Here is a 12626-nt window from a genome sequence, read left to right on the forward strand (position 1 = left end):
TAAACATCACTATAAAGTAGTATATATATTTACTAGCCTGAAGTGAAGAAATTCAAGTCTTTAAATGCTACTGAGTTATGCAGAATAAAGTAAAGATTGTTCTTATAATCTCCATAGACAAATTTAAAATGGGAATGGAAATACGGAAAAACTTGCGTACCTATTTGGAAACTTAAAAGAGAGAAGTATATTTACAGGTTTTGATTCTGAACTTACTTTCCAACCCTCCATCTCCAATTGGACAGTGGGCTAAAGAGACACTCTCCAGAGATGAAGCTGTGGCCAAGCCCTAAAGAATAAAACAAACAATGTTGTTATGTGTTTGAAAAGCAAAAAGCAAAAGCAAAAGAAAAAAAAAAAAAGAAAGAAAGACCAAACCACTCATTCTCTGTTCCTTACAAGAAACTCTAGGGGATTCAAACAAAGGTCAAAACCAGCAAACCTTCACCTTCAGTTTAAGCGGGTTCATTTCTTTAGCTTGCAGAGGAAGCTTGCCTGTGGGCAACCAGCAGCAACCTTCCCTCTAGAAGCCAGTCATGTGCAAACTGGAGCTTTCCAGTAACACATCTGAGGATCAATTTTTATCTCCTTGGTGTCCCACAACTTCCCTTCTACCACATACATGCACAATGGTTTCAGTTGTGAGCCTATGTCGTACGCCTCAAGCACACGGCAGAGATGTTGCCAAGATCTTTCTAGTAAGCCTTGTGCTTCTGAGACATTCAGTTAAGACCAGGTTATGCTAAAAGTCTCAGCAGAATCATTCTTTATGATTCTTTACATAAAGACTACACAAGATATCTTTGCATGTATTGTCTGCAACAAATATGCAAAGATTAGTTGCTACTATTCTCTGTTCTGGGCAATTTGTATATTTTGTACTATATGTACTATGTATTTGTACATACTGTTATATTCTCACCTTTGTTAAAAGTGCTAGGTCTCTTTCCCTCAGAAGCAAACCCTGCAGTTCTAAATGTTTTAGTACATCTGATATACTGAGACAGCCTTTCACAGCTTTGCATAGTTGGCCAGTCAAGTCTTTTGACAGAGTTGCTGGAATTCTCCTTCTAAAGTAAGTTTTGTATCTTTCAACACCTAGTGAAAAATAAAAACTACACATCAGTAAAATCCAGTCTGTATTGGCTTAAAAGCAATTATAATCATACCCTCCTTGTTTTTTGTACTTTCTTAAATTATAGTAATTCCTTAGGCGTAAGAATTCCTCCCCCCATGTATTCCATCACGGAGAAGTTTTATGCAACAAGTTTTAACATGCATACATCAACATACTTATCTTTTATACAGACCTGATTCTTCAAGACCATGTTGATGTAAACTTCTTATTCTAATAGAAGCCAAAGTCTTATTATGCCTGAGAGCATTCAGAAGTGGTGCCCAATCAGTAGCTTTGATGTGATCCACAATTAGATCAATAGCATCACGAGTCATGCTAGCCTTCACAGCTTTCAGAGGGAGAGAGCCTTGAAGTTCACAAAGATGTTCATAATGTGAGAAGAAATCCAGCATGCACTGTCTTCTTAATTTGACTGACTCAATCATTTCTTTTATGTGATAAATTTCTCTCTAAAATAAGAAAGAGGAAAAAAGACAGAAACTTTTTTTTCAATATATAACTATCTTGCATTACAGTGCCAATTCAACACACATATCCAAAACATGAAAATGTTCCTGGATATTCTATAGCATTTACTCATCTTTAATGCATAGCTAAAAACCTGATGTCTTATGATGCTTACTACCTGTGCAAGTAAAGTTGCATGAGTAAAGGGCTGGGGAAAAAAACCCCAAACACCAAAAAACAACTCATCTGCATTTTTATTCTCCTCACTCTAACAGGTATAACAAGAACACAGAAGCCCAGATCTTTAAGCACTGACTTTTGTAGAGATCTTGTTTTCATCTTAAGATTTAACTTAGTAGCATCAAGGTCTGCCCAAAAACCTTGGACACTCCCTGACCCACCATCAAAGGAAACATACAGAGCCAGTTGTGAACTTCTCTGCTACTTCAGTTAAAAGTCTAAATTATCATCATACATAATAAAATTTGATTTCCTAAATATTTTTGCTATTGCATACCAGATATACATACCCCAGTAAAATTCACTAAGCACTTTTCAGGCATAAGGTTTTGTTATACTTTAGTACGCACAGAGAATAACACAACTAACTTCCAAACAGCATCTCTAAATACTGCTATGACATAGCTATTAAGAGTTAAGTAATTCTACTGTCTCAATAGGGACACTTGTCAGTGTATTTAGAAGATACATTTATTTATTTATTTATTTATTTATTTACTTATTTACTTATTTATACTCAGGACAACATTAAGTATTCCACACAGGATATCAAACACTGTTCACATTGCAAACTTTTTTTCTTATTTGTCACAGACTAGAAAGCTTTAACCAATCTTCTCAAATATTCTGTATGTCAAATTAAGACATTTTATACTGGACATGTGAGGACAGCCATTTGTAAAAGCGTAACTTAGAAAAATAATATATTGTTAGCATCTAAATGACTGGAAATATAGTAATTCTAATAATACAGTTCCTCTACACCCTTTTACTTTTTTTTAGCTCTGATTTACCAGCATTTAATGACCACACCGTGGCCACAGTGTCAGAAATTACTGAATTACAATCTTACACTTTGGGTTCAGAAAATGACCATCAGTTTTAAGACATCAATGGCTTCTGGTAATGTATAAATGTGCAAAATATTAGCCTTTTTTCTCCAGAGCTTAAGCAATATTCTTTTCATGGAGGCTTTCACTGCAACACCTTAACACCACACCTCTAACTGAAGAAAGGAGCTCCTGGCCCTACCACTGAAGTTTAATCCACTTGTAGGAAGAGACAAAAAAAACCAAACTAATCAGACCTAAAAGCTTTCCAAATGGAAAACTATATAAATTCGAAGTCTTCTGCACTGAAGGTGCAACCAACCTGATACCATACCACCTTTGACTTGAGTGGCTCTGAGAATGTATACAGACGATACTTATCTACTCAATACGGATCCAAGAAATCACACTAGATTGCAACAAATTACGAGAAATATAAGCACACAGTAAAACTGAAAAATCCAGCTCCATGTTAGGAGTTTTCTGGAACCTGTGAGTTTGTAAGGATTAAAATAACCAGCTGGCTAAATGTATATCGGGTGGGCAAACAGACGGCACCCAGGAGCACTGCCAGCAGCAGCCACGGCCAATGCCGACCTGCGGGGCACACGGGGAGGCCGAGCCGCGCTCATCCTGGCGGGGCGCGCCTTGCCAAGCGCTGCCTGGGGGCCTGCCGGGGCTCGGCACCCTTCACTGGACCTGGGGCACAACTGCGTTTAAGGATGTAACTCAGCACCCAGCTACAGACAGCTCCGGTTAGCACCGGGGTAATAACAGAGGGGCTTTTTTGCTACACCGACTCAAGACCGACACCGATTCAGGGAATCACTTCAGACCGCACACCACTGAGCGGGCATCAACAGGGGGCTGGGCTGTCCGCCACCAACTCGAGGGCTCTCGCCAGAGGCGGCCAGGAACAGACATCAGCCGGTCGCTCCCACGCCCACAACGGCCCCGCCACCCCCGGCCCTGACGGCCCCATCTTCCCGGAACCGACTACGGCTCGCTCCGCGGGCACCCCGCTCCGCCTCTGCGCCGCGGGCCCGCCGTTACCGTTGTTAGGCGCCGCTAACCGGCACTGCGCGGCGTTACCCGCCGTTACCCGCCGTCACCCGGCACTGCGCGGCACTGCGCGGCGTTACCCGCAGTCACCCGGCACTGCGCAGCGTTACCCGCCGTCACCCGGCACTGCGCGGCGTTACCCGTCGTTACGCGCCAGTGACCGCTGTTCCCGCACCCCGCGCCTGGGCCCGGCGCCGTTGCAGCGGCCGCCGCGTGGCGCGCGAGACTGGCCCCCGATTGGCCGCCGCCCCGCCGCCCTCCCGCCCGCGTTCAAAATGGCCGCGCCCGGCCGTCGCGACGGCGGGGGTGTTACATAGCAACAGTACCGCGCAAGAGAGTACCGCTTCCCTTTCCTGAAGAAAAACAAACAAAAAACAGAAACAAAGACGGGGAAAAAAAACCCCCAAAAACCCAAACAAACCCCCCCCCCCCGCCAAAAAAAAAAAAACAAACCCAAACCAAAAGCCAACGAAGCCGTGCTAAAAGAAAGTAGGCACTGCTTCAGCTTTCCGTCAGCAAAGCATGTGATGTAGGAGCTCCACAGGTAGGGAAACGTTTTGATATCCAGCAGTAGCCACAGACAGGTAGCCTGAGCCGTCCAACAGGGTAACAAACTTGTATTTCACATCTGTGTTTCCCATTAGGTTGCTAGGTCACACATAGTTTTCATTAACATTCAGTACAGTGCATTATACGGTGTGACATTTAGTACTGAATAACTCAAAATGGAGTCCAGGTGCTGCTCCTAGAACTGCAAGTTCTAGGATAGGGACACCAGCTAATTAGGAAAAATTATTACTGTAGGTTGATGACTAAGAGCAATTTGGTTATTTAAAAAATTATGCTTGTAATCTGCTCGTAGGCAGCAGGATTTAAACACTTAAGGTGAGCAAGCTCTAGAGAGCTTTCCACAGAAACTAGACAGGCTGCTAGGACATTCAGAGGACACTGTGTTTACGCAGATGCAATGTTACTTGCTGTCTCTGACTGACATCAGAAGCAACTGAAGCACCTTAATAGCTATCAAGTGTACCAGAACAAGACTTATTTCAGTAAGTCTGACATCACCATCTATACAAATGTTTCACTGTGATAGTTGAGGAATTCAATGTAAAAGACAAGAAACACAGGACCATTATCAGTGGAATGGCAAAACCAATGTTTCCGTAACTGTCTGACAAAATATTTCCTGTGCTTGCCATAACTCTTGGTGTCACAGACTAAACTCAAGCAAAATTAAATTAATATATTTTCAAGAATCTTTACTTTTAAAGGTTTATTGTTCATGCTACTTAGTTACACAGATATTTCCAAAATTGAAATTCAAAATCTTGCTGAGAAACTGCTTCAAGTTGCTCCCTACCAACCTTGGTTTTCTTAAAAAAATAATGTTAAGTGTCCATTTCCTCAGCATTTGATTCGGTGCTTTAGATTTGCTTTCTATTTGCAATTCTATTTTTTTTTGTTTGATTTAGGTTTGGGTGGGGTTTTGGGGGGGATTGGGTTTTTTTGGTTGGTTGGTTGGTTTTGGTTTTGTTAGCTTGGAGGCAGGGGGGGTGGTTTTGTTTGGTTGTTTTTTTGTTTTGTTTTTTGTTTGTTTGTTTGTTTGTTTTTGTTTGGATTGGGTTGGGGGCTTTTTGCTACACAGAATTTTGGTATACATGGCACAGAGCTTTTGGTACACCTTCCAAAAGGGAGGATTATCAAAAGTGTTCTGTGTATATCAATAATTGAGTAGGCCCTAAACACAGGCTTTTTGTGGTACTTGTGATGATGTCTCCTTCTGCATTCCAGTCTCCCATGTGTGGGCCTTGCAACAAGCCCACAGACTTGTTGCAGAACACACCTAGAGCAGGTAGCTTGAAGTGCCAGCTGCAGGTTGTACCCTGGCTGGTGGGAAACAGCTGCAGCCCCAAACAATGAGCTTTGAAGGTACAATGAGCTTTTAGACCTCCTGCCTAACAAAGGGCACAGTCCTGGAATGCTAGCCATCACCCAGAGCCTCTGCAGGGCCCAGTGAACAGGGAGAAGAGCCCATGTGCCACATAATTTTTATTGTTGTTTTATGTTTTCTCTTTGGTAAAGATCTCATTTATTTTGGAATATATCCTATGTATTGCATTTGCAACTATAATCACTACTTTCTTTTGTAGTCAAAGGCAGTTCCCTTTACTGTTTTAGAGCTTCAAAAACATAAAGTAATTTGGTGAGATACCAGATGTCTCTGGAGAGAACAGTCCCAAACAGACCCAATTCTGTCACTTTGGCAAATGATGTCTTCTTCACCAGTCATCATTTTGCTGAATTTGTTTAAGTGCTTTTTGTTCTCACTGTTTTCTTCCTGTATCTTTCTAGGCCATATGCTATTGCAAATTTTTTTGTTAATGTGTAATTTAATTTTTTAATCTGATTCAACAGTACAAGCATTTCTCAGTCTCAGACTATAACCAATGTTATCTTTTTTAGAGACATCTGGAGACAAAAAGGGGCTGTGCACTCTACCCTGTTAGTGGGTGGGCAGCAGATGTTTTCTCTTGACTTTATGAGGATGTCTGGAAGGTATCCTACTTGATTGGTGTTCTTCCACATTATCACTTACTGCCTAGTAAGGATGTGTTAAAGGAACCACTTCACATTGTCCTTTCTCTTTTTTTTTAACTCCCCTATCTAACCTTTTAAAGCCTGCTTCCAAGCTGACTTTAAATAGCTGTCTCATTCCAAAACAAAATAACTAAAAATTATTTTCCTCTGTTCTGCAGAATGCCAGTGGGGTTGAATGCTAAGTGCAAAAAAGGAAAAAAACAAAATTTCCAGAAATATTTGACAGGTTTAAAAAGCTGCTGACAGGGCAGCTCTGTATAGCTTTTGTCCAGAAGCCTGAGAGGATCCTTTGTTTCTAGGTGGCAAGGTTCATCAAGCAAAGCTGTATTGGAAGAGCCCATAAATCTGCTTAAAGCATGGAGGAAATAGTTATTTCATTCTGCCATTATTAGATAGCTTTATCATATTTTTATTGGAAGTTCATAGTTGCATAAGTGCCCAGTGCTCCTTATTATTTGCATTATACTGTAAGAGGACTTGACTCTTCAACACACACTAAATGTGACAAACTGGCAGAATCTCAATGTCTACTTCAGGGCAACCTAAAAGCACATCAAGTTAAAAAGAAAAGAGTCATTGTTTTCACACCAAGAGATCCAAAAAATACGAAACTTGGATTGAAGACAGAAGTTTTTCTGGTAATCCTCAATTGTTCAAAACCTCTTGCAACATGGACTGGGCACTGGAAACTGAAGCAATGGTAAGAAAATATGCTTCAAAAAACCTGAAAGGAAAGAGGAAACTTGGCCAAGATGGAAGTAGAAAATATTTTATGGACTAAGGAGGGAAAAAGTGCTGAATATTCCTTGTTTTAGAAATCTTCGGTTGGACAAGATCTGGGGCATAGACATAGATTCAGTTCTTGTCTCCCTGCAGAATCTGGTGATTCCCTCCATTCCATGTATTAGCACTCCTTTTCGTAGCCTTGGAAGCTCCACATCCATGTAACAATGACTGAATGCAAAGCAGGACTTGTTCAGTGGAAATTGATTTGTTTTTTATTTATCTACCACTGGCTTGGTTTGTGTTCTCAAAAGATTGTTGTTTCTTTCACTGTCAGATATGTACAGAAAACCTTTGCTCTCCTTTTGTCTCTTCTTGTTATTCATTATCTCCCTTTTTCCTACTTTAAATTTATTTTCTCTTTTTGAAAATTGCTGTTTAACTATATCAACAATCTAGATACAAAAGTCTTTGAAAAGACATGATTACTCCTCCAAAAGTTGCACTTTATCTAGAAAGTTGCAAATTATCTAGACGAATTCTGAAAGTCATAACTGTAACAATATGCAACACTGAAAAACTCACCTAGAAATTTAATTCCCTAAAGTTAGGAGATGAGTAAATACTGAGTGTGGAGGATATAGAAAGGCAGCATGAACAAAAATAACAACATTATGTACCATTGCAATAACATATATTCAATATCATACATACAATATATATCATTGTATAGAGAAGAAAATATATAACATGTATAATTACATACAATTGTGTACATAAGCATATAAATTAAATATGTAATATAACATATGTGAAAGAACATCTTTTTTTCCTTCTGAAGTTAAGCTGAAAGGTCTTATGTGCAGGAAGAGAACACACTTTTAGCTAACTGTCCTTGATCCTAACTTTTCTCCTATATTGGGAACAATTTTAGCAGTTTCATTGCACAAAGTTTGTCTTTTGTTTCTGATTCACTACACAGATCTGCACAGCCTCAACTGCCAGAGTAATTTAGTAACTACTAACAGTAATAATAGTAACATAGTAATTACTATACACTAATTTTGAAATATATACTAACTTTCAGAAACAATGCTGAGAAAGATAGAAAACATGGGTTTTCATTAAGATAGCTGTCAAATATTATAAAACATAGTATGGTCTAGGTTGGAAGGGACCTTAAACATCATCTAGTTCCAGCCCCCCTGCCACGGAGAGGGACATCTTTCACTAGATTGGCTTGCTCAGAGCTCCATCCAGCCTGGCCTTGAAAACTTCCACAGGAATGGGGCATTCGCAACATCTCATGTTCCAGTGCTTCAGCACCCTCAGTAAAGGATTTTTTATTAATATCCAGTCTAAACCTGCTCTCTTTCAGTCTGAAGCCATCCCCCCTTGTCCTGTCAGTACATGCTCTTGTAAATAGTCTCTCTCCATCTTTCTTGTAGGCTCCCTTCAGGTACTGGAAGGCTGCGATTAGGTCACCCCAAATCCTTCTCTTCTTCAGGATGAACAGTCACAATTCTCTCAGCCTTTCCTCACAGGAGAGGTGCTCCATCCCTCTGATCAACCTAGTGGCCTCTCCTGGACTCTCTCCAACAGGTCCATGTCTTTCCTGTGCTGGGACCCCAGAGCTGGATACAGGGTTCCAGGTGGGCTCTCACCAGAGCAGAGCAGAGGGGCAGAATCCCCTCCCTGGCCCTGCTGCCCACACTGCTTTGGATGCAGCCCAGGACACGTTTGGTTCTCTGGGCTGTGAGTGCCCATGGCTGGGTCATGTCTAGCTTCCCATCCACCAGCACCCCCAAGTCCTTCTCCCCAGGGCTGCTCTCCATCTGTTCATCCCACAACCTGTGCTGGAACCAGGGACTGCTCCAATCCAGGTGCAGAACCTTGCACTTGGTCTTGTTAAACCTCATGGAATTGCTATGGGTCCAATTCTCAAGCTTGTCCAGGCCCTTCTGGATGGCATCTTGTCTTTCAGATGTAGCAACAGCACCACTGACCTTGGTGTCATCAGCAAATTTGCTGAGGAAACACTCAATCCCTTTGTCTATGTCATTAATGAAGATCTTAAATAACGCTGCCCCAATAGGACCTGTGAGGGACACTACTTGTCACTGATGTCCATCAGGACTCTGAGCCATTGAGCACTACCCTTTGGATGTGACCATCCAACCCTAAAAGGCTGCCCTCAGGGACAAAGATGTGGAATAGAGTTGTCAGATTGTTAAGGAATTAATCCATAGAGCACAAAAACTAGCAATCCCCAGGTGTAAAAAATGATGCAAGGAAGACAAGAGACTGGCATGGTTGAGCAGGAAACTGCTGGTCAAAGTAAAGGAAATGCAGACAGTGGAAACAAGAATAGGTGACCTTGGAAGCATATAGAGATAAAATTCAGTTGTTTAGGGATGGAGTGAGGAAGGCCAAGGCAAAGCTGGAACTGACCCTATCAAAGGATGAAAAGAATAACAAGAGGTCTCCTACAGATATATTAAGCAAAACACAAAGGTCAGAGACCCTGATAAACAATGCTGGAAAACTAGTATCAAGGGATGAGGAGAAGACTGAAGTAATCAACAATATTTTTGTTTCAGTCCTCAATGGCAACGTCTTTTCTCACGTCTCTCAAGTGGATGTACAGCAGGATAAGGACTGAGGGAGCAAAGTCCCTCCCACTGTAAATAAAGATCAGGTTTGTGACCATCTGAGGAACCTGAATGTATATAAATCCATGGAACCTGATGAGATACATTCCAGAGTTCTGAGCAGTTTCACTGATGTAGTTGCCAAGTCATTCTCCATGCTATTTGAAAAGTCATGACCATCATGTGAGGTCCCAGGGGACTGGAAAAGGGGAAACATTGTACCCATCTTTATAAGGGGTAGAAACAAGGACCCCGGTAACTATTACCCTGTCAGCCTTCCCTCTGTGCCTGGGAAGATCCTGGAAGCTGCACTAAGGCACAGGGAAAACAGGGAGATGACTCGAGACACCCAGCATGACTTCATCATCAAAGACAAGTCTTCCTGACCAAGCTAGTGGTATATGATGCAGTGCTGCATCAGTGGACAGGGGAAAGGCTACAGATGCCATTTATCTGGACTTCTGTTAAGCTTTTGACACAGTCCTGGCAACATCCTTCTCTCTAAATGGAAGAGAGATGTATTTGGTGACTGGACTGTTAAACGGATAAGTGGTTGGATGGTCACATCCAGAGTGTAGTGGTCAACAGCTCTATCAAGAGATAGATATACCAATGGCTTATATAAAGAAATATGTTTTTTATCTGCTGGTTAAATGTATGTAACAACATACTCAATCACTTAGAATAAAATAGGTATATAGAAAAATATATACCTTCAAATAGAATTTTAAAGGAGGAATATTGTCTGTTCTCATTCAAGATTTGTTACATTAACAAATAAGATTATGTTGCAAGGGGATTCTAAAGCCTGAGGAACACAAAATTTTTGAGATAAAACATCTCCCAGGCACTTTAAGGAAGCAAGACACCCAGGGAGCTACTGTAATTGGCACTGCTGCTGAACAGCTAGGTATCCCCTCTGAATGCCTGTGGCCTTTGACCAGAAGACCAACCAGAGGCAACTATTGGAACAGGCAGAAAATGTACTCATATGACTTTCATTGCCAGACCTGGAGTTGCCAGAGCTATGCTGGGTACAATTGGACCAAGTCAGGAAATTGAATTAATTAATTAACTATTTAGTGCATAATTACAATAATACTTTTAGTTCTCCTGTTCACCATTCCATCATTACTGGTTTAATCACTTTTGAAATTTTTACACAATATATATTTGTCATGGTTTAGGAATGGTATTCCCCTATTTAGTGTTCCCACTGTAACAGTCAAAACCATGCACTGCTCACTCACTACCCTTCTCCTCCACCTCCCTGTGTTGGTGGCTGGAGAGAATTGGAGGTTCAAAGGGTAAAGATCACAGGCTGAGATAAGTACCATTTACTGGAAACAGCAAATGAAACAGGAAAACAAACAATAACAGCAACAATATTAATAATAGTGTGTGAGAGACAAACCCTTCAAACATGATTGCTCACCACACAACAATACCCCACTACCACCAAGCCACCCGAACCAGAAGGGCCCCTTCCCTTCCATCTGAGAAAATTATGTGAGGTGGTACAGAATAATTTTCATGTCCTAGCCATGCTTCCTCCTGGCTATTGCAAAAATTAACCCTGTCCTGGCCAGAACCAGGACAATATTGAATTCTTATTTTCTGCTAATAGCACATGCCCGTGCAACATTAAATGACCTTGCTCTGACTGAGAATTCTTTCCATACTTTCTGAGATTTCCTGTCAGGATAATCCATTGACCATTTTAGACTTCTAGACACAACTTCCCATCAAAAAGGGAACTAAAAGATCATTAAATTGAGCTGGTTCTTCTGATTTTTTCTTGCAAAGAAGCTGCTCCACCACATGACTGTTTCAGTCACCCAGTCTCTGAGTTTTCCCTAAGTCCACAAGATACTTTTGGCAATGGAAAAAACTGCAATGGAAATTGTACCTGCAGCCCACAGGCTCTTTTAGATTTAGAACCAACAGGATGCATTCTGACCTATCTTCAGCACCCTTTTGGTGATTGTCAACATTCAATGGCATTTTCAGCAGCTAAAGCACAACTGGCTGATAATCAATGACAATTTCTAGAACTCCCTTTTGAGCTTTGAGTTAAGCATTATAAAAGCATCTAATCATGTCTTAGTGTATTTTGCATTCTGAGTAAAATAATTTTTGGTGCCAAATTTTCCTATGCTTCCTCAGTCAATAATAATAAGCTCCCATGAACACCTAGTTTGTTGAAAGAAATACCTCTTCTGTGGTAGTCTTCATCTTTGGCCTATGCTTTATGAAAAGGCATTTGTTTGAGTTCAGTGGTAGTGGTTTTTCAGAAAGAAGAAAAAGACAAAATGATAACAAAAATGCTTTTTAATATGGAATCACTTTTCCTCACATAATACATATAATAACAAATTTTCTGGTTATTAGCTCTCTTCAAGGGAAGATTTACCTTCTTTTTATTTACAGAGGATTTTAATCCTCTGTGCTGGATGCTGTTCTAGAGGTCATACAATATTCATCTAACATGTCTTAACCATTAAAAGAGCCTGAAATAACACTGTTTTGGCAAGATGAGGCAGTTGGGATGAAGTAAAAAAACTATAGCAAAATTTTAATCTTATTGTTTCAAAGCCTTGGAAGTGTGAAGTTTTTCAGAAGTAGGAGCTGGCATTATTCTATAGAATCCAAACTAAAAACTGAACAAAAACTAGATAAGGAGACTTTGTCTATTACAGTAAGAAAACTCTCTTGATTCACTAAAGGTTCTGCACTACTGCTTGAACTTTCTCAAGATGATAGTCATATAGAAAATTGGAAGACTGGGAATTTAGCAATTAAGTGAAATGTATATATGGTTGATAGCATTTAGAAAACACCAAGAAAAACATCCAATTTTCCCAGAAAAGTAATATTTTTTCAAAATTGTAGGCAAGGACAAACCCATTTTCACAGCAGTGATATATTAAATTA

The 12626-nt window shown here is 40.5% G+C and overlaps 1 protein-coding gene across 6 annotated transcripts in view; it reads right to left on the reverse strand.

Annotated features, from left to right (window-relative positions):
• Window positions 1-12626, reverse strand: part of CEP78 (centrosomal protein 78) — a 38496-nt gene that overhangs the window by 20913 nt on the left and 4957 nt on the right. For 5 of the 6 annotated variants that reach the window (XM_066569208.1, XM_066569209.1, XM_066569206.1 and 2 more), the window contains exons 1-4: window positions 3858-3900; window positions 1311-1587; window positions 923-1098; window positions 217-289 (exon numbers count right to left, since the gene is read on the reverse strand). In XM_066569208.1, coding sequence (XP_066425305.1) covers window positions 217-289; window positions 923-1098; window positions 1311-1563 — 502 coding nt within the window. In that variant the 5' untranslated portion in view covers window positions 1564-1587; window positions 3858-3900. Of the gene's footprint in view, window positions 1-216; window positions 290-922; window positions 1099-1310; window positions 1588-3857; window positions 3901-12626 lie in introns of those variants that run through there. The other variant, XM_066569207.1, reaches the window with a different exon arrangement.

This window comes from Molothrus aeneus, chromosome Z, assembly GCF_037042795.1.
Source record: "Molothrus aeneus isolate 106 chromosome Z, BPBGC_Maene_1.0, whole genome shotgun sequence".
In the NCBI taxonomy this organism is placed as follows: Eukaryota; Metazoa; Chordata; class Aves; order Passeriformes; family Icteridae; genus Molothrus; species Molothrus aeneus.